This window comes from Eretmochelys imbricata, chromosome 2 (assembly GCF_965152235.1).
Source record: "Eretmochelys imbricata isolate rEreImb1 chromosome 2, rEreImb1.hap1, whole genome shotgun sequence".
Taxonomy (NCBI): domain Eukaryota; kingdom Metazoa; phylum Chordata; order Testudines; family Cheloniidae; genus Eretmochelys; species Eretmochelys imbricata.
Genome location: NC_135573.1, coordinates 78705282 through 78727343, shown reverse-complemented (window position 1 = coordinate 78727343; position 22062 = coordinate 78705282). Strand labels below are relative to the sequence as shown.

Below are 22062 nucleotides of genomic sequence, written 5' to 3'. Positions count from 1 at the left end.
AAGACTTATGAGCACTTGAGGCTTTGCTAAATAAAACATTAAGTGTGTTGTGAACAGAAAGAGACTTCCCACTGCTGAAACATAAATTAAAATTGAAATTATAATAGAATTGTTCAGGAGAAGCCAAACCTCCAACTTTTTCAACAGGCAAAACCTGAGGCAGATGGTCATGAGGGGCACGGCTTAGTCTGAAGAGCCCCTGCAACAACACTGGACTGTCCCCAGCTTCCACAAGGAAGAGGTGTAGCTCATTGTTTATGGCTGACGGGGGATGCCAGGTGCTAGAATGATGCACTGCAGTGAGGATTGCAAAAGAAAGGTGCTGAAAACTTGAGTCTAAATGGTTTAAAAAAAGCCTTTCAGCATCAGAAAAGTAACTGAAATAAAGACTTCTTAAAAATAAAATGTGTTTCTGAAATTTATTACATATTCAAGGATCAGTCTACCAACCCTTACGTACGTAGCAGTCAACAGTACCACTTACATCTGTAGAAGTTTACTCATGTGAGTAAGGGTTTGTTGGAACAGCTCCCTATATTGCAAAGTAAAAATAAAAGCATAACAGTGAAGCATAATTGTAACTGGGTAGCTGGCCCCTTAAATGGAATTGGGCCCAGCTCTCCTGTTCCAATCCAGGTGCGCCCTAGTTTGGTGTAATGTCCCTAGAAATTAGAAATGAGAGACACTCCAAAGGCAAGGGAGAGTTTAGAATGCTGAGTCCTTAGAGAGAAAGAGAGAATCCAGAGTTCTGAGAGGAGAAAGAGCTCAGAGCTTCAGGGAGGGGAAGCCCCTAATACAGGGACCAGTGGAGCTGGTGAAAGCGGAAGGCAGGAAGGCTGCCAGCGGGTCACCTACAAATGTCCCCAGGCCAGAGAGCCAGAGATAGCAACAGAGGGAGATGCCTGCTGGCTCCTTCAGCAAGAGAGCTGAAGCCAGAGGGCCAGAGAGGGTCGAGTCTGGGGATCGACGGAGGGGTCAGCTCGCTGGTATTTCTGGGCAAGTACTGTAACCCTACCCAGGAAGGAAACAAGGTAGAGAAGCACCCCACTAGTGGGGTTGGTGTGAGCAGTGGTGAGAGACACCAGAAAGTATCTGAAAGTCTAAGCGAGGCAAGAGACGCTGAAGCTGTACTTTAGAGCTGGAGTGAGGTGGATGCCGGAGCTGTACTTAGTCTGTTGATGGACTGTTGGGCCTTGAAAGACTTGATGTTTGGATTGTGCTGCGGAATTCTGGATTATGGTTCTTCATATATTGGACTTCTGAAATAAATTAACCTTGGAAAAGAGCTATTTATACGCGAAGAGCTTGTGTGAAGTTACTGGGGACTCCATCATGTGAGAGGCAAATAAGGAAGGCAGTCCAGTCATGCTGTGGCCTGCTGCAGAAGGGCACCCACCCAGGGCCACCACATGACTTTATGAAGGAGGGTGCAGGCAGGCAATCCATCCCTGGGCAGAAGACACCAGAAGAGGGAATTCAAGGCAGGCAACCACTTGCACAGCCAATCTGAGGCCACGAGGAGAAGGTGCCTTGAAGGTAGTCTCCTGCCTCGATTTCCCTTTTCCATGGCTCAGCATGTCCACATTCACAATAAATCATGACTGGATAGTATAACATCATTGTACAGCACGCAGAAACTATGTCACAAGAAGAGCTGGATAAATAATATGTAAGAAATACTTAAAATGGAGCTAGACCATCTCTAGCCCTTGTTTGGCTGTGCAAGGAAGTTAGAACCATCCCCAGAGAGGGGATGGAAACAAGGGACCCATGATGAATGTCACCTTTTTCCCCTCTTGATTCCATACTGTCCAAAAGCAGATTGTGGATCTTCTCAGATATTTATTATTTGAAATAAGAAAAGGAGTACTTGTGGCACCTTAGAGACTAACCAATTTATCTGAGCATGAGCTTTCGTGAGCTACAGCTCACTTCATCAGATACATACCATGAAGTGAGCTGTAGCTCACGAAAGCTCATGCTCAAATAAATTGGTTAGTCTCTAAGGTGCCACAAGTACTCCTTTTCTTTTTGCGAATACAGACTAACACGGCTGTTACTCTGAAACCTGTCATTATTTGAAATGTTAGCTGTGTGACTGGCCACCTTGTCACATGGTTGGTTTCTGCCCTGATTCGAAGAATGCTACTCTCAGAATCAGATTTCTAATGCAGATTTTGAATGCTCATCGAAAGTAAATACTAATATTCTCTCAATGGTTACTTAGAAATGGAGGTCTCTGTGTTCATTCCTGGGAGTAATCTTGTTGCATCCAACAAATATTCTAGCAAACACAAAAGAGGTATGAACATCCCAACAGGGATTTTGTTAAAAAATTCAAATATTCACAAGAGTATTTCTGTAAAATTTTCCTAGCTCCATTCACCAGTCACCTTAAATTGTTTATTCAGGTAACAAAGACTTGAGAAAATCAGAGAATATAAATGACAAGCTATTCTTTAATATTTCTTCTGCCCAAAGTAATAAGCATAAAGAACACACTGAAATGTCTCACATTTTAAGTTTCACAAAACAAATGACTTAAATATACCCGAACATTTGGACAACGATAACAATAATTTAAAAAAATGTTTGTAGGCAAATATTTCTTTCATAACTGAAAATATCTTTTAAAGTAAATTCTTAACCTTCATTCACTGTCAATTATCTTTTTGTTACTTTGCAAGAATCAAAAAGGCACAGAGCCTCTTAAAAACTCTCAGACGAGGAAAGTACTTAAAGCACTTATATAACATTTAATTTAGCTGCCCTACTCACTAATCTTGTTTGCTGGAACTCTTTTGGTCTTTTTCAAGGCATTGAATTTCCACTATTATCTGGATTCAAAGGGTAATATGTGAGGAAAATCAAAATGAACTTCTTCCATTATTAAATTAATCTGCATTAATAAATGATTTTAGGCTAAATTATAATTTTGTTAGTCTGTTTATTACTCGGAACCCATGGTATAATCCCTCTTGGAGATATTGTGGTTAAGGCTGATAACACAGTATGAATGCAATTAATACAAATGTACAAAAGTTAATTGACATATCTTCCCTTTCTGTTTGAATGAGTTAATTAAATTTATCTGCACTTAAAAAGGCCATATTTATTTCTATCTTCCAAGGTCATTTTAATTGTATAAGCAAGTTTTAAAAAGTTATTATGTTCCAAATATAACAGCTATTCATGCAGAGTGCAATTAGCAACATATAAAAGCCTATCGGATCCTACAAGGAAACTATTTTTTCTCCTTTACCTCATTAATGAAGTCCCCGATATCCCCAGGATGAGGAGCAGCTGATCTGACTGGGTACTGAGGTTCTGCATGGATTGGTCTTTCATCGAGCCGTCTGATCCCCACAGGTTTGATGGCATCTGGTTCTATGGTATCGGGTTGCTGAAGCTGACTTAAATCATAGTCCTGAAAAGAAGAAACAAAGAAAATGGGTCCAGAGATTTTTCAACAATTTTTATAGGAAAATAAAATAAAAAGCACATATTCAGCAAAAGACATACCTTGCAAATCATAACATTTATTGAGAATGATTCTGTAGCTATCCTAATGGAAATCGGCCATTTACATTCATGAATAATGAAGAAAACCATCATTTCTTTTATACCCCGTGTCTACCTTCGCAATACCATATCAAATGTCTATATGTCATCAGCTTTGTAGTGCATCTCATCAATTTTCCATTGAGAAACAAAGATTTGGAGTAGCTCTATTAAGCGACTGAACAATTTGCCTAGTAAATGCTGATTTACAGCATGTAGCACAGATGCCAGATCTGACCTGTATTTTTCAAACCAAATAAATGCCAGACGCCCTCATTCTGAGACATACGCAAGTGCAGAGTGCTGCAGTTTTATAATACCTTCCAAGACTGAGTTTAAGACTGCTTGCTGATTTCATGTGGCTTCCATAACAGGAAAGCTAAAGGGGGAAAATGTCATGAAAAGTACAAAACTTCTCAGATTTGGCCTTAATTCTAAGCACTTTCTGGAGATTACTCTTGGATCCGATCATTAAGTACTTGATTCTGCAGATTCAGAACTCTGGCTGATTGATGACACGAGCATAGCATTATGAATTCCATGTCAACGGAAGAGAAAAAAAATCTTTCATTAGTTAAATATCTATAGATTTAAAATATAAATCCCCATCCTGGGCTGCATCTGAATAGTGCCCAGCAGGTGGATGCCCGGCCAGTCCCTGGTATATAAGTAGCATAACCTTAAGGCTGCTCTACATTATGCCAGCTGGCCACTGCCCCACGGGTCATTCCAGCAGCCAGGGGTCACCCAGCCATTCACGCCCACATTTTCCGAGACATGCCCCGTCATAAATATAAAGGGAAGGGTAATCACCTTTCTGTATACAGTGCTATAAAATCCCTCCTGGCCAGAGGCAACATCCTGTTACCTGTAAAGGGTTAAGAAGCTCAGCTAACCTGGCTGGCACCTGACACAAAGGACCAATAAGGGAACGAGATACTTTCAAATCTTGGGTGGGGAAAGGCTTTTGTTTGTGCTCTTTGTTTACGTGGTTGTTTTCTCTTGGGACTGAGAGAGGCCAGACAGAAATCCGTCTTCTCCAACCCATCCTAATCCAAGTCTCAATATTGCAACCAGCATAGGTAAGCCAGGCAAGGCGGATTAGTTTATCTTTTGTTTTATGTGAATTTTCCCTGTGTTAAGAGGGAGGTTTATTCCTGTTTTCTGTAACTTTAAGGTTTTGCCCAGAAGGAGATCCTCTGTGTTTTGAATCTGAATACCCTTTCCATCCTGATTTTAACCTTCCTTCCTTCCTTCCTTTCTTTCATAAAATCTTTCTTTTAAGAACCTGACTGATTTTTTCATTGTTCCAAGATCCAGGGGTTTGGGTCTTTGATGATTTTGTAACCAATTGGTTAGGATATTATTCTCAAGCCTCCCCAGGAAAGGCGGTGTGTAGGGCGTGGGGTGATATTTTGTGGGGAAGATGTCTCCAAGTGGACTCTTTCCCTGTTCTTATTTTAAAACGCTTGGTGGTGGCAGCATATTGTTCAAAGACAAGGCAAAGTTTGTAACTTGGGGAAGTTTTAACCTAAGCTGGTAAGAATAAGCTTAGGGGGTCTCTCATGCGGGTCCCCACATGTGTACCCTAGAGTTCAGAGTGGGGAAGGAACCCTGACACCCCCTATGCTGGGACTTGGGTTGTGGGGAGTGTAGGAGCTGATGTGGTGGTCCTCTGCCATCAGAGAGTGTCCCCTGTATAGACGAACTCCTCATGGAGTTGGATCCATTGACTTTCTGGATGCTTTGCACACTGAAGTGGGGATCAGGATCTGGCCCATGAATATTTAGACCAGGACTATGCCATGTCTGGCTATCATCTCAATTAAATATAAAGATTGTTTTTTAAAATTATGGTCCTGAAGGTAGTTTCAGAGGAAGATGTAAGGAGTTAAACAATACCAACTGCACTTATTGGAAATGTTGAAAATCCCATAATATCATTTAACATTACTTTTCCACATAGAGTCGGCCTAGTAAAGATTATTATTTAGAATTGGAGCTCTCTGTATGTAGTGGGTCTCATGAAAGGCACTTCAGAAAATGTGACATAGGGTGTTTTTGAAAATGTTACTTTGTAATAAAAGGGGTCATGCAGATGGGTGGGTGAACAGGTTTGCTGATAGCAGTAAAATTTGGGAGAATTGTAACAAATTGTCATTTGCACTCTCCACCCCAAAATTTGTTACTGTTCCTCAGCTTTGGGATTGAGACTTTTTGATGGCCATAAATATGTAGTTAAAAAGGTGGAATAGCATTGATGAGCTCTGGGAACGGAATTGCATACATTTAAAATTTATTGCCTGTTTTTGAATTAGCTGGTAAACTCTTCCTCTTTAAAGTGCTCAATACACAAAACAGAATAATAAAGCAGTCTCTACTAAACAGTATGTGAGGTCAATACAATGTAAGAACTGATGAAAGGTGTACAAAAGGAAGAAAGAGCTCTTCATCCTTTCCCTCTATTAAGTAAAATAATCCAAAATAGTTTAGCGACATGTCATATCAGAAAATTCAAGGAAAGACAAAGCAGAATTTTGATTTAAATTTTTAGAAATTATGAAAACAGACTCTAAATATACTTCCCACACCCTCATGAAAGACAAATGTGGAAAACATCAATAGAGAGGAATGAAAACAATTTCTTGATTTTTGTACTCAGCATTTCATGAGGACGCACTCGAGGAAATATGGTTAATAACCAATTTAATACAACTGTGAGGCCCATTCAATTTTTATAATGATGTTAAAAAAAGGCATTTTTGAACAACAATCATACAGCAACAACAAACAAGTCAGGCACAATAATTTAAATATGGTAGCACTCTTTTTTGGTAAGTTTGTAAATATTCCTGGTCTCTACAGCTATGGAGGTTACCTTCTATTGCAAGTGAGTTCTACTAATGCCAAGTTTGTCTTTACACAGCCACCTAGACCTGTTGGTTCTCAGAGCTCAGTCTATGATACTCCCCTGCCTTGTTTTCCAGCTATTGAAACTGTCTCACAGGAATGTCATTATCAGGGATGGCATTCACCAAGGTATGTATTGTGCCTATTATCAGCATATATTCTCTGATATCATTAAAACGTCATTAAAATATTTATCAGTGAGCCATGGGTAGGATCCTGACCACTCCACCAAAATAATTCTAAATTGGCCCAAAGATTGAGAAAAGAGATGGGCCTTATTATACTTTGACATGGAGTTCTGGAAACCAGACGACAGATGTGAATTCCGGAGTGGAGAACCCGACACCAAGAACTTTCTGTCTAAAACCAATTCTACTTTTTGAATGAGGGGAAATGGTAGACGTCAGTATACTTTTGGAATCACAGGTAAAAACAGTGAGTCAGTGCTTTTTACCCAGCCACCATAGCTTGATGTGTCTTTCTCTATGTTGTGCCATGAATCTCTATGACACCCTCTGGGGTTAACTGTTTTAGCACACGCTGTTTAGGACTATCCTTGAAAACTGCTCCTGAGCTTCATGTAGCGCAGAAAATGATGGCCTATCTATTTAGTAGTGCAATCAGTGTTTAGCACATACCCCATGTGCTGCATGTATTGCACTGGCTTCCTTTTTGCATTCATGGAGTTGATATTAATCTAGAAAGCCCTATATAGTTTGGGTCCTGACTATTTAAGACATTTCCTCTTTCCCTCTTTAAACATGCAGCCAAATCACTGTTTGGCCCTTGTTTACGAATATGATGAACAAGGCTGGAAATCTATCAGCAAAGACAGCAGGCCATGCCTGCCAAATCTTTCAGGGTATCTCTTCACAGCCCAGGTTGACGGCCTCAGGCCTGAACGGCTTGTACTAGTGCTCTAAGAGTATATCTATAAACAGCACTTTGAAGTTGCGGCTTTGGCTGGAGCTCAGGCTCTGATGCCTCTTGAGGGGGGCAGGCTTCAGAGCCTGAGTCTAATCAACACACTATCTACTCAGCTGTTCTTAGAGTTCTAGCCTGAGCCCTGCAAGCCTGAGTCTGCTGACCTAGGCTGAGAGATTTGCTGCCATGGGCTGTGTAGACATATCCTCAGAGGCTCCCTTTATTTACCAGTATCATCTTCTTCTTCTGTCTAGCTCAATCTCCAGCAGCTCTCAAATTTTAGTCCCTCCCAGGGAATTTCACATCAGGTAGATCAAATTAACCATACTTTGTGACTAGGTGTAAGAAAAGACAGCTAACTTTTTCCATAACTGGTGTTCTTTGAGATGTGTTGCTCATGTCCGTGCCATGTTAGGTGTGTGCTCGCCATGTGCACTGGTGCTGGAAGTTTTTCTCTCAGTAGTATCCGTAGGGGACCAGCTCTGGCGCCCCCTGGAGTGGTGCCCGCATGGCGTGGTATAAGGGGTACCACCGGTTCCCCCATCCCTCAGTTCCTTCTTGCCGGAACTCCAGCAGTGGGAAAGGAGGGCAGGTCATGGAATGGACATAAGCAACACATCTTGAAGAACAGTAACAGAAAAAGGTAACTGCCTTTTCTTCTTCAAGTGCTTGCTCATGTCCATTCCGTATTAGATGACTCCCAAGCAGTACCAATGGAGGCGAGTAGGATTTCACAGAAAGGTATAAAAAACGGGGAAGATGGATCCGGGGAATAGCCTGCTGCAGTGGGGGGCAACCTGCGGCCTGCACGCAGCCCATCAGGATAATCTGCTGGTGGGCCGTGAGACAGTGTTTACATTGACCGTCCGCAGGCAAGGCCACCCGCACCTCCCAGTGGCTGCGGTTCGCCGTTCCTAGCCAATGGGAGCTGTGGTAAGTGGCAACCAGCAAGTCCTTGCAGCCTGTGCTGCTTCCTGCAGCTCCCATTGGCTGGGAATGGTGAACAATGGCCACTGGGAGCTGCAGGCGGCCGTGCCTATGGACGGTCAATGTAAACACTGTTCATGGCCCGCCAGTGGATTACCCTGATGGGCCGTATGCAGTCCACAAGTTTCCGACCTGGTAGGTTGCCTTCGGGCACACCCTCAAAATGATTGTTTGGCCCCCTGCTTGTTTCGGGTTGAGCCCGACTGAGCAGAGAGTGGAGGAGTGTGGCTCGGACGGCGTCTGTAGCCTTTGGCTTTCTTGTGAGGCAGGTCCTGCCAAGATTGGCTCTCTTGGCCCTGAGGCTGCTGCAGCTTGAACCGCTTACACGTCTGACCTGGGACATAAAGCCCCAGAGTTTTCAGGGTGGTAAGGGAGTCCTTTAAACCATGCAGCTTGCTGTCTGTTCTGCAAACAGGGTCTGGCCGTTGAAGGGAAGGTCCTGCATTGACTGCTGAGCTTCACTGGATAAGCCTGAGAGGAGCAGGCAGAAAGCGTGCCGCATGGAGAGGGCAGAGCCCATGGAGTGGGTGGCAGAGTCCGCTGCGTCAGATGCTGCCTGGAAGGCCACCCTGGCCGTGCCTTCACCGAGGATCACTCAGAATTCCTTCCAGGATCCTTCAGGAAGGGAACCCTTGAACTTGGCCATGGTCTGCCACATGTTAAAGTCACAGTGGCCCAGGAGGGCCTGGTGGTTGGCCACAATCAACTGCAGGCTGGAAGATGAATAAACTTTGCGTCCAAAAAGATTCAGCCTCCTTGAGTCTTTGTTTTTGGAGGTAGCACATGTCCTGTCCCCAGGATAAGTCCCGTTCAGAACTCACAAAGACTCTAAACTACTATTAAGGGTAACTATTTTAACTACTAACTATATACAACTAAATTACAGGTTATTTAAGTTCACAAGAACAGAGAACAGGTAACACTAGCCAAAGCAGCAGACATTCCAGCACCGTCACTGGTGGCAAGAAGGAACTGAGGGTGGGGGTAGCCGGCGGCACCCCTTATATCGCACCGTGCGGGCACCACTCCAGAGGGCTCCAGAGCTGGTCCCCTACGGATGCTGCTGAAAGAAAAACCTCCAGCACTGGTGCATGTGGTGAGCACACACACCTAATATGGAATGGACATGAGCAAGCACTTGAAGAAGAACCAGCAGGACTAGAACCTGGGATGTTCTAGGCCACTGATACTTCTGCATCGTCATTGGAAGCTTGGGCTGGGTTTCCGCTGGAGGACCCTATGAAGCTAGGCTCTTCAGGAAGTACCGCTCTGCATGGCCTGATTGGCGGCCTCTGACAGCCCACTAGTTGGCTTATGCTGCTCTATAAACTGGGAAGCCATCATGGGGAGCTGTCTGAGCAACAATGCAGATTGCCTGTTTGCTTTTGCTCCAGACCTTTCTTTGCTCTGGCTTCTGACCCTAGTTTGTCCCTAACTCTGCTATTTGCATGCTGTCTATAACTTGGGGCCTGATGCTGACTTCCAGGTATCCTGACCTAACTTGACCCTGACACCGCTACTCATCTCCTGACTGCAATTTAGTAGCTGACCGGTGCACACAAGCCACCCACAGCCCAGCCCTGACACTAGGCAGCTCTTGCACTAGATCAGATACAAAAAGCTATATCTCCTTCCCAGCAATCTCCCAGGACAGGCTCACTGCAGTACCTCTTTGGAAGAATCTGTGCCAATATCGTGCCAACCAAATTATCAAAGCAGATCTCCATAATAAAATCCTAAATGATTACATTATACTACCAACTTGAAAAAAAATGACATTTTACTAGGAAATAGTTTGCCTATTATTGCAGCTAAATACTGAAATAAATTAGCTAAATATATGATTTCTCACTATTTTTCAGTTTGTTCTTTTAGTGCATTTGGTGGCACTTTGTATATTGTCACTGTCTTGTAGATACATGAGACAGGAAGCTCAGGTTATCTTTGGTATTGTTTCTCAGCCTTGCTGAAAAGTTCCTTGTAAACATCAGCACTGAAGCAGAAAAATCTTACTTTTTTCCCTCTCATTTTTTTAAAGAAAGGTATAAAGAAAAAAAGATCTGGATGTATTATTGAAAGGGTGTGCTAACAGAAACTTGAGATTTCTGAATTAGGCTATTTTAAAAAAAAATAAAGCTGACAATATCCCTTTAAATCATAGATGGTGGTGACTTTGCAATGGAGAGCTCTGAAGGGAGATTTGGGTCACTGTTAGATCCTGCTTTGCATTCCTGAACCCAGACACCAGCTGAGACAGATCTTAAATGTCAACCAACTGGCCAAGCCCCAGAAATTAACTGCTTCTTAAGTAGGAGGTGCGTAAAAGGGTCCAAACCCCAAAGTTGATTCCTTTCTGGATCTCTAACTCCATAGCACCTGGAAGCATATACCAAATTTCTCAATGACCAGAATAAGATAAAAATGCCATTTTACAATCCCCAGAAATCACTCATCCAAGAGTATACCCCAGTCCAAACAGAGAGGTTCCTCCCCTATCCCCTTGACATGTGCCTAAACAACTTCCTCCTGACACTACAGGGCAGTTGTCACCCACCAGTCCTTACTCCTAAATTGAAAACCTCTCCCCTTTCATGGTGTAGGATAGCTGTAATCCAGTCTCAACATTCCTTCCAAAGACCTAGGTTAGTGAGAATCAAAACCTGATTGCAGGAAACTGGGGAAGGCCCCCTGGATATGTTCACTTGTCTCCAAAAGAGTAAGTAAACATACGAATAAAAAAAGCTTCAACTTGGCCCACAGCAACAAAACACGCTCCCTCAGCAGTTCAGTTACAGGAAGACAGAAGTCTTCTCAGTGGCCTAAGAGAGTGCTGTCACTATAATTTCTCCCTGGCTAATGTCCTCATTACAAATACCACTGAGAGACAGAAGACTGGGCTGGGAGCACATCCAACTGAAGGCACTTTCCCCTCATGGCAATGAAGGGAAGAGAAAGGAGGAACTGACTACTAAGCAGGTGAAACTTCCCTTCTTATAACAGCACTGGGGGATGAGGTCTTGATCACGAATTGAGGGCAGGAAAGGTGATTATAAAAAGCAACCGCCCCTCTCACCATTGGATTTCTGAAGAATCCCAGCAGGAGATGAGGAGACAGACCAGGAATCAGGAATAGTGGTGCTCAGTGGCCACTACACAGAAGCTTTGAGCCCCTCCAATTTATTTTACTTTGGACAGCGGGCAGACCTTTTTCTGGAATAGATACGTCTAATGTACGTGCTGCATTTCAGAACAGCTGTATGGTCCCAGAAGCCCATGTATATTTAAGCTTAATAGGTCCTTAAATCAGGGAAGTATGGTAAACTAAATTAAAGACAGACATATAAATACTCATTTGATGGTTACTAGAGTCTGGAATGCTATCGTTATGAAGGGAAAAAGTATATACAATGCACATATAGCGCCTCTGTCTCACAACTGTCTGACAAGTTATCGTATCTCTGACTGATAACTGAATGAAAAATGTTTGAAAGTGGTTCAGTTTAACAAATGGCACTGTCTGCAGTGAATACTATCAAGAACAATCTCTTATGTAGTTTCAAGGACCAACAACTGACCCTCTAATAAGCATGTGACACCGCTGCAAGTGGGAAAAAAAACTAATTATGCCAAGGAATATATAACTTGAAACTGGGTTTCAGTAAGTGCATCAGGAATACAATACAAAGTACTTTTATGCAACATCCTTCATACTAAGCATCTCAAAATGATTTACAGATAGGAGAAATTTTACCATTAATAAAAAAACCCAAAACAGATGTATTTGAAGGGAATCCAATTACAATGTATCAGTTCTCCTGAGTAAAACTTAAAGATTGGACTGCAGCCATGCATATTTAAATTATAGGGATAGGCACACATTATATAGGTTATAGTATTAAGCAAAGTATAAGGTTATATTCCCAGGTATTCAGGTGCATCCCAAATTTAATGTGTGAAAACTGACACAGTTGCATTGATTGGGGCAAAGCAAGTATTTGATACAGCTGTGCAATCCAAATTGGAACAAAACAAAATAATAGGAAATATTTTTATATGCTCAGTACTTGAAAGCTGTTAAGAGTTTGGAAGACTGTAGCTCTGAAATTGGCCAAATTATGCTTTATTCTGTCTACATATCTTGGAGTGAAAGAGGGGAACAAGTCAAGCAGTTGTGGGGGAGGTTGTCTAATTCAGTAGGATGGAGACATTGCCCTCTCTTCCCCCAGTACACCAGCATATACCTACAGGGGAATGTCTTGGAGAGTGCAGGCTACATCTTTGCAACAAGTGTAGCAAGAGGCACTGTGCTGGGACCCCTGGAAGTATCCTCATAGTCAGACCAAACGTCCATCTAGCCCAATATCCTGTCTTCCAACAGTGGCCAAAACCAGGGGCTCCAGAGATAATGAACCGAACAGCTAATCATCAGCGATCCATCCCCTGTTGTCCATTCCCAGCTTCTGGTAAACAGGGGCTAGGGACATCACTAACATGCCACAGTCAACATGCATCTTTCCACACTACTCCAGAGAAGAAGGTGCGTCTCGTGCCATGAAGTTCCACCATGAATACATCTATAATTTAATTTAATCTAATTAGAGAAATGCACAGCAAAACACTGGCACCTTTCAAGATTAAGTTTCCTCAAAGAGGATTTTTATATACCATGTTTTTTCTTAAGGTGGAAGCAATGTCATGGCTTTGAGAGCAACCAAAGGTAATTTTAAAAAATGCTAAAAGGCAATGCCAGCTGTGTTTGATTGTGGCTCGAAACATCTAAAAATGGGTAGGTAAACCTGACAGACTATTATTAGCGTCTTCAGATTGGGTAGTGTTCCCTTCTGTTTGAATTGCAGGTTTTTGCAGACTCCCGATGAACAGGGCAGCTACGACCTACTCTTCCTGTTCTGGACCAGCTGCTCTGGTTATATTTGAATGTTAAGGTATTTACTTAAATCATTATCAAGAGTTTAACAGATTTTTCTTGTGAATCAGTGAATTATACTGTGTGTAATTAGAGAACTGGATCTGGTCTACATGAGTATGTATCATAATTGCACAAGCCAGATTCTCAATCAAGTGAACGGGCTAGCGACCTCTGTAAAATACAAAACACAGTGCACAAGTAGGGCCAATTTTTCAAGATAATGCTCAGATCCATGAATAAACTCATAAGAGTTCAAATATGACTGTCCACAATTCCTGTGACTGTGTGTGTAAACTGCATGACTGCATACACAAATGTCTAGTTGGCCACCTAGCTAGCTATTTTCATATACAATTACCCAAGCTGCATGCACAGCCCAAGTAACCGTGTGTGGAATCACAGCTGCCTTTTATTTTAAATGTAGGACTTTTAGGAATCATACCCAGGCACTCCATATTGCAATTTGACTTGACCAATCTCTAAGGCTCAGACCCATTCACTAGAAGAACAATCAATTTCAGCAGAATTTGTCTGCTGTTGTACCCACTTAGCTTAAGTTACCTCTTAAACACCCCCAAACCCTAATCTGGAAGGGAGTTTACACTGAAAATATTGGCCCCGATACTACAAGGTGTACTTTGCAGGCTGAATCCGACAGTGGCTCAGGTCAACAGGCTTCAGGAAGTGCAGTGATCTACATAGGTGGTGCAGTTTTGCAGGAGTGTTGCTATTTATGAAAAGCCATAGCTTCACCAATAGTGGACGCCTTTTTTTATTTTCCATTCACTTTTCTGTTACTTTCTGCTGCCTTGGTTTTTCCCATTTGTTTTTATTGTCAGTCTATCTGGAGCACTACAACTTTATAATTTCCTAAGATAACGAAAGAACCAGCTATCTTTTTTTATTAATAAAAAGTGAAAGTTAAACCCAAGCTACAGATAAAGCTCTATACAAGGCCCCAGATTCTAGACAGGATAAAATATATTGCAACGATTTTGTAATGGAATTAAGAAAACATTACCTTTTCTATAATTAGGAAACGGTTCACAAAGGAATGAAAATAATTCCTGCACATGAGCATTGTATGTAATCATTCAGAAAACAAAGTCAAATTTTTTAATATGCAAATTTGATCCCAGTAGGAATTTCCTTTTAATGATAATAATGGAGATGCCTACTGGCTTATAGCAGTTAGTTTATCATTATCATTAAGAACTCGATATAAAATGAATGACAATCTTATCTAACACAAAACAAAGGTTAAATGAGGAGGGAAAATGATCTGATAAGCCCTTTTATGTCACTTGTCTGATAGGAAGGTAAAAATAAAACATGATAGTAGGACTTTACACTTTGATCGGTAAATAAGCAGTATCTTCATATATACAAGAAAAATACCAGTAGGGTCCACAGCACAAAACTGATCAGCTGTTAAGATCTAGGTAACTAGGAAGAGATTACTTAAAATTTCCTTAAGTGCATTTTCTTTTGGTATTTTAAAGGGGAGAGCAGAAAGAGTCAAAGGCTGGCTGGATAAACTCAGAAGGCTACTCAAATATCAAGCATATTTCACGACTTAAGTGCTAGAACAAGTCTGTTCTTCTAATTATCAGGAATTATAAATAAGCTTAATCATTCTGTAACATGCCAAATACTTTATGTGCAATTTAGAAATTAGATCCATTCCTGCACAAGTCCATTCTGTTTTTATTTTTAATGTTCTGGTTATCACCTCTAAAATAAATACTACTAAGTATAGTAATGCTAGTGAATGATTTCTCTCTCTCTCTCTCATACACAAAATAATTCTTATAATCAAAATGATGACACACATCTGAGCTGTAGGCTTTCTAGATAGTTTTTGAATAAGAGTGTCTCTTGTAGAGAACTAAGATCTTAAGGGAAAATATACTCAGAAAAATCTTAACATTGACTTAGAAACTCTTGGAATGAAGAGGGTTGTAGGCAAGACAAAAATAGAAGTCGAAAACAATAGGTCCAAATCCTGCAACACATATGATGAGTAGCACTTACTCACCTGACCAGTCCTACTGACTTCAACGGGACCAACTGCATAAATGCTATTCAACAGGAGTAAGGATTGCAGAATTAGTCCCAAAGTTAACAGGGGATTTGAGTATCAACTTAACTTACTAAAGAAAAATTGTTATATAACCTAATACAATGAGAAAAGAAGGGAATGGTTCAATGTTATTTGGTCAACATTTACTTTGATATCCAAGTCAAACACCCCAGTGGCTTCGTGTAAACCACATCAGTATCCTGATTTATATTTTAAAACGAATTACTATATATATCAACTGCGTTGCACCATGTGCTAGGTGCATTAACACTGAGTCAGTATAAGGTTTGGATATTTAGAGCTGACTGTAGTGGTTACAAATTGAGTGCACATCATTCCAAGGGAGAGCATCATAGTGCCAGTCATTTGTCTATTACACCTATCACATTTACTAACTATGGCAACCTCAAAGTCATGTAATCTGTTGATAATCAGTGCTGTGACGGGCGACTACAGAACTTGTCTAAAGCCTAAACTAGATATGCAAATGTCAGGCGATAAGTATGGGATAATATTCAGATTGCAACGATTTTCTTTCCCTATAAAAATGTTGGGCTAGATCCTCAGCTTTTGAAGTCAACAGAACTATGCCAATTTACACCAGCTGACAATCTCGCTTGTTGTCTTGTACTCCATTGCCCGTATTAACAAACACTGGAAAATAAACAACTCCATCCCCTCGCCCCCACACCCTGCGAGTCAACAGCTGTCTTCAGTACTTAGGGGACTCTTTCTACCCATCTTAAAGAGAACATCACCTCTTTATGCCGGGAAGTCTCTCTTGCTAATCTAAATTTATTTGCCTATGATATAGTGGTGATATTGTCTGACATCAGAAGGATGTATCTGTTGATGTGAGGCCATGGTAACCTTCACACTCATCTCTAGCCTTCTGCCTACCACAGGATAAATCAGCGCTGAAGGGATAGAAATCATGCCCCTCGCCAGTGCTGGGACACAGGGAAGAAGTGCAATACAAGCAGAGTTTGTAATACAGGCTATGGCTGCCTCTCTTTAAAAACCAGAATGATGAAATATTGCCACAGAACCATCACTATTATGTACAAAATCTAAAACTGAAAATAACATGATGCTGCCCTCAATGCTAATCTGAAAGAGATTACTATTAACTAGAGAAAGAACCAATGTTTGGTTTGTATTCAAATACTGCCAGTCACATCCCATCCCATCAAATACCATTCTAAAAATCTCAAACATCAAATAGCATAAGGTATTCATTCACGTGACTTGTGAATGAGAGCAGTAACTGGATACAACATCCAAAGGCAGCCAGTCATGCCATTGGTTATTGAAAACTCCATTTTGATTCCTTGTAGGAAGACCATAAGAGAGAAGATGACACACGTCTTTCAGGAATTTTGCAATAGCAGCTCAGGAAAAAAAAAAAAAAAAAAGACTGAATGTCTGGTAAGAAAAGAACATCTCACAGTAATTCAATTTCAGATTGCACTACAACAACTATTTAATGAATTAATTGACATTTCTATGGCACTGATCACCATATCTGAGCACTAAGACGAACCACATGTAATTCAAGGGCCCCAAGATACGCGAGGGAAAAATAACAAAATGTCACACACATCATTAACTAGCTGTTCAAAAAAGTATACAGCTTAAACAATTTTTAAATGACTGGGATGAAAAAATAAATAAAGTGTTAAAAAGCCATTGGTTGGGGAAATATCTGTTGCTGTTAAAATATGCAGTGCTTTCATTGAGCTGTGACAGAAGCTTTGAACATGGCACCTTATTCTGCTGTGGAAGACAAGGTTTTGTTTGATTCCTCAGTGTTCTGGAGTCATATTATTGCTTTCCACCTAAGTTTTTTGCTCAGTTAATCCTGACATTTTTAGCCTAATGTTAATATTGATAAAAAGCATTCTCTCCGTCCTTCACTGCTCGCTTGTGGATGTGGGGTAACAATACAATTTTTCCTTGGTTTAATTTCACACTGGATTGACCTTGATCGTACTAAAAGGGCTGCAGTTTTCTCTAGGAGGCCTTATTTTGAAAAGAGACTAGAACTGCAATTTCAATTGCTATTCTGAAAGTGCTGGAAATATAGACGCTACCAGAAGAAAGCTCTCATATGTCATTTATGGCAAAGGCACATACATAAGAAAGGGCTAATGGCTAACGTCTATCGTTTAGAATGTTGTATAGGTAAGTCTACATCTGCAATACCTTGCTATGCCCAGTGCCTGTGGCAGATATGACTGCTACTTGCAGGGAACTTGTTAGGCCATTTCAAACATGCATTTCAGATATCTAAATTTTGCATTATACTGTACAAAAAGAGAACTACGAATGCCTATTACCCAGTTAAACTCAGATGGAACTCTAGTTTTTACATGGTAAAATGTCTTATTGGATCCCTTCCTTTCCCCGCTCCCCTGAAAAATAACCCCTCAGTAGTTGAGTGTACATTTTGGTTAAGAACCTAACACTACTCAATGGAACTTTGCAGTGACAGGGCTTTGTGTACTGAGCCCCATGAGGTATTAATTAGAACACTGGTTCTCAACAATAACCCCAACGTTTATCTTCAGGAGGTGTCCATGGAGTCATGGCCAAAAGTCCTCAATTTTATAAAAATACCCCTCAGCCTTCTTGTTTGCAGCTGTGCACCTTGACTCAATGGGAGACAAGGAGATTCTCCCTCTCTTCCCAGCTGTTATCATTTGCAGCTCCTTCTTCTACCACGTGTTCAGTACTCAGCACTGGTAAGAAAGCTCCATTTATGGAGGGTATGCAGTTTTTGTTCACGGTGGCTGCCTGCAGTAGGTGATCTCACACTGTTTGGCTGACTCTACCCCATTGTTAAAAACAGCACATTCACCAGAGATATGTCTACCTGTCCCAGCATCCTGGTATTCCAATGATGGTGCTTCCAGAGGTGGAGGAGAGGATGGATGCATATAGTGCCAACTTGTAAACATATCATAGGGCAGCATTCTCCTTTGGGCATGGAACACCCATCATCCTCTTCCTTGATACTCAATTGAAATGTAAAGCGTTTCTAATCTGCTGTTCCAGCATTGGCCAATCTCTGATTAGCTAGTATTTACAAAGGACCTTTCATCCACAAGAACCTCAAAGAGTTTTACTGATTATAAAATATTGGAAGCATTCATTTACCACTGAAATACGGTGATGTTCAGAGTGGAATGCATTAGCCATTCTGCATCAGTGACTCTACACAACAGTATTTTAGAGAGGTAGTGAAGAATAACATTTAAAAATTGAAATGAAGGGTATTTTAATTTTCTTTTAAATGTAATTACCTAAGTTGGAATTTCACCAGAATGCGAAGGGAAGCTTAATACCTATAAGTGGACAAGATACTGGTTTTACATTTCATGCAAAAGGCAGGAGTTGGACACCTATAACACTGATGAGACCTCACTGGAAAACAGTGCCTGCTTTCAGGATTCTGTCTATTACTCAGCATGTGTATAATTCATTGCAAGAACTGGCTATGTTATACAATGTGGTAATGGAAAAGAAGATTTATTACACCTTCAGGTCTAAACCTACATATTAGAAGCACTAACCACATTTCTCACCTGGTCTTCTTCTCCACCACCTTCTTCATCATATTTCAGAATATTGTCCCTTACGTCATCTTCTGGATCAATCAACAGCTGTTTGGCCTGACGCTCCTTATCACGGCGTTTCATCCATACTACAAACATCAAAACTAGAACTAGATTGGAAAGGGGGAAGACCAGAAACAAAAACATTACTACTCTCCACATTATACTATATTTACACCTTATGAAAATACATATTAAATCACCCACCTGAATATTAAAGCAGAATTCTACCCCATGACATGGTTTTAAGGAAGAGATTTAACTGAATTATTTTGGTAGCTGAAAAACACCACATCTCACAATCCAGACACTAATTATCCAGGATCTGAGACATATATAATGACCTGACTCTGAGATGCACCCTTCTGGAAGTACCACCAAAGAAAAGGGGGCAAAATTAGTTTTAAGTCAGAGGTTGATTTAAACCTAGGGGCTAGTCTACTTTATGGTGGCTTTGAGTGGCCACAGCTGGGTCACTTCAACAGCCCAGAATAGCCAGAGATCAGAGTGCTCTGGCCAGACTTCACTTCCCTTCAACCCACCTCCTTTCCTCTGCCAGAACACCTCTCCTCTTGGGGCTGTGTGGGATGAGGGCAGTGTGTAAGTGATCAACCAGCCCTACGTGACCTGGGGAAGTTCCCTATGCATGTGGTATTTGATGGAAGATGATTTAAGCCATCTTTTTGGCCCCTCTTTGCTAGCTGAATTAGTATCGTAAAAGGGATGCAGCAGAGCCCAGAAATAGGATTTCCATATTATATTAATTATCGTACAAAGAAACTGTGTTAAAAGACTATTATTAAGACTGCAAAGTTAAGCACTCAAAAGTTGGGATGTTTCAGAAAACAAAGGAACTTTGATTTTTCTATTCTTATTTGTAAGGGCAATTTGCGTAGTTTTGTTTTCTGAAGTTGAGAATTGTTCTCTCAAAATTAAAAAAAAAATAGTTTATATAAAATCATGTGACAAAGATGGCTGCACACTGCTGATGACTCGTGGGCTGAAGTCCTAGGTATCCTCTCAAAGTGTTGGATGATCTCTGGTCTCTCTCAAGGAGGCAATTCACTACTGAAGGATCAGTGGAAATGTTCTGAAGCAGACTATATTTATTTTACATAAAAAACACCATAAGAGTTAAATTCAGCTCTCAGCTATGTTAGTCTATCTCCAAATTATTTCCTCTCACTTCAGTGGAGTTACTCTGATGTAACACAGTTCAGAACTTAGGACATAAAATAGTATCTCCCTGTGGGCCCCAGTGCTTTTGTGTTTTTTGTATAGGTAGACTCAGTTGTGCCTTTAAGGCACAACCCTGCATTGGGGGCATTACAGAGTTGCATCACTCCAGGAACAGTGCTAGGAAGTATTCCGTCTGAATGAGGAAGAATTCCTCCCAGAGCCTTTGTGTGTACCGCAAGTGCAACCACTGTTTGCTAACTCCAGCACAAGGTGGAGCTTACTACACTGCCCCCAACTGCATGGCTGCCCAACTCTAATAATATTAGTTGGACTTCACATAATGCTTTTCATCTATAGATCTCAAAGAACTTTTACAAAGATGGGGAAACTAACGAACAGGTTAAGTGATTTCCCCAAGATCAGCGGGACCCAGCGAGTAAGAGAACCTAGGTCACCTGACTCCCAATCCTGTACCCTAGCCACTAGACCAAGCCGCTTCCCTGTGATTTGGAAATTAATAATTCATTGTTGTACAGTCTTTTAGATTTCTTATTGTGACACTGGTGTTTCAGTTCAGAAGTATTTAACAGAATGTTAGTTCTAGTTTGGGTGATATTCTCTGTAACATCTGCAATTCTCATCAAAATGAACACCTTAAACTCAAAGAGAAAAGGAGGACTTGTGGCACCTTAGAGACTAACAAATTTATTTGAGCATAAACTTTCATGAGCTACAGCTCACTGAATGCATCCGATGAAGTGAGCTGTCACTCACGAAAGCTTTTGCTCAAATAAATTGTTAGTCTCTAAGGTGCCACAAGTACTCCTTTTCTTTTTGCGAATACAGACTAACACGGCTGCTACTCTGAAACCTTAAACTCAGAAATGCTTAGACCTAGCTCCAATTAAGCAATGACTTGAACACCAATCGCTCATTCCAACAATACAGGGTCACAAACCTGTCGCATAGCCAAGTCTGCAAAGTAGGATGCACACTGCGGGCAAGAATGATTTAGACATAGTTTTGCAATGAGATGAGAGAATCTCTCTCAGAGAGAAACTGAGCTCTGAAGTTGTATATTATTAATTTATACAGTGCCACAACAGTGCATGGCACATCATATGAAGAGTTACAGTCTTTGACTTTGATCCAGAAGTCTAAGCCATGTGAATGCATGGTGCAGGGTCCACCTGAACAGATCAGTTTGCATGAATGAGGCCTAAGTTTAGGCTTGGGTTTAGAGGTAAAAAAAAGAGTGACTGGAAAGGAAAGCTGTGTTTTTTTGTTTCAATCTTGACAATTCTCAAACTTTAGTTATTTTGTTAGTTTATAAGCTAAAGTTGTTTAAAAAGTAGTATAAAGAGGTAATTCTTGTAGCAGGAGCTGGGTGACTTCGTTCCTAGTACAGAATGCACATTTCAAATTAGAACTAAAAAAGCATTCTGGTGGCAAGAAATCTCAATTCATCTGCCATGTAACCGCCTGAAGAACATTTGTAACTGATTTGGTAATTATGATAGCACTTCACTAAATCAATGGCTAACATTTTAAGAATGGCTCAGTAACATGGAAACATGTTTAATGTATCGTCTCTGTGCACAGCTTGCTTTTCCTGGACAAACTGCTACTATGCAAGTCTTTGCCAGGCATGGAAAGTTTATTCTTCTTTAGGACTCCACTCCATCATTCTGTATATTTTGAATTGGTGCGCTGAGTACTCTTAACAGGTGAATCCCTTTCTTGTGTTTCCACTGCAATCAGAGATAAGCTAAACATATATATAAGAGAGCTACAGTATCTAATTTTACTACACTGGACAGACAGTCATGGCATTTAGTCATTTCCCTCATCAAATGCACTAGACACAAAACAGA

At 41.0% G+C, this 22062-nt stretch overlaps 1 protein-coding gene across 1 annotated transcript in view; it reads right to left on the bottom strand.

Moving 5' to 3' along the window:
- Window positions 1-22062, bottom strand: part of CDH2 (cadherin 2) — a 177329-nt gene that overhangs the window by 7127 nt on the left and 148140 nt on the right. Inside the window, exons 14-15 of the mRNA XM_077808689.1 lie at window positions 18980-19119; window positions 3263-3427 (exon numbers count right to left, since the gene is read on the bottom strand). Coding sequence (XP_077664815.1) covers window positions 3263-3427; window positions 18980-19119 — 305 coding nt within the window. The remainder of the gene's footprint in view (window positions 1-3262; window positions 3428-18979; window positions 19120-22062) is intronic.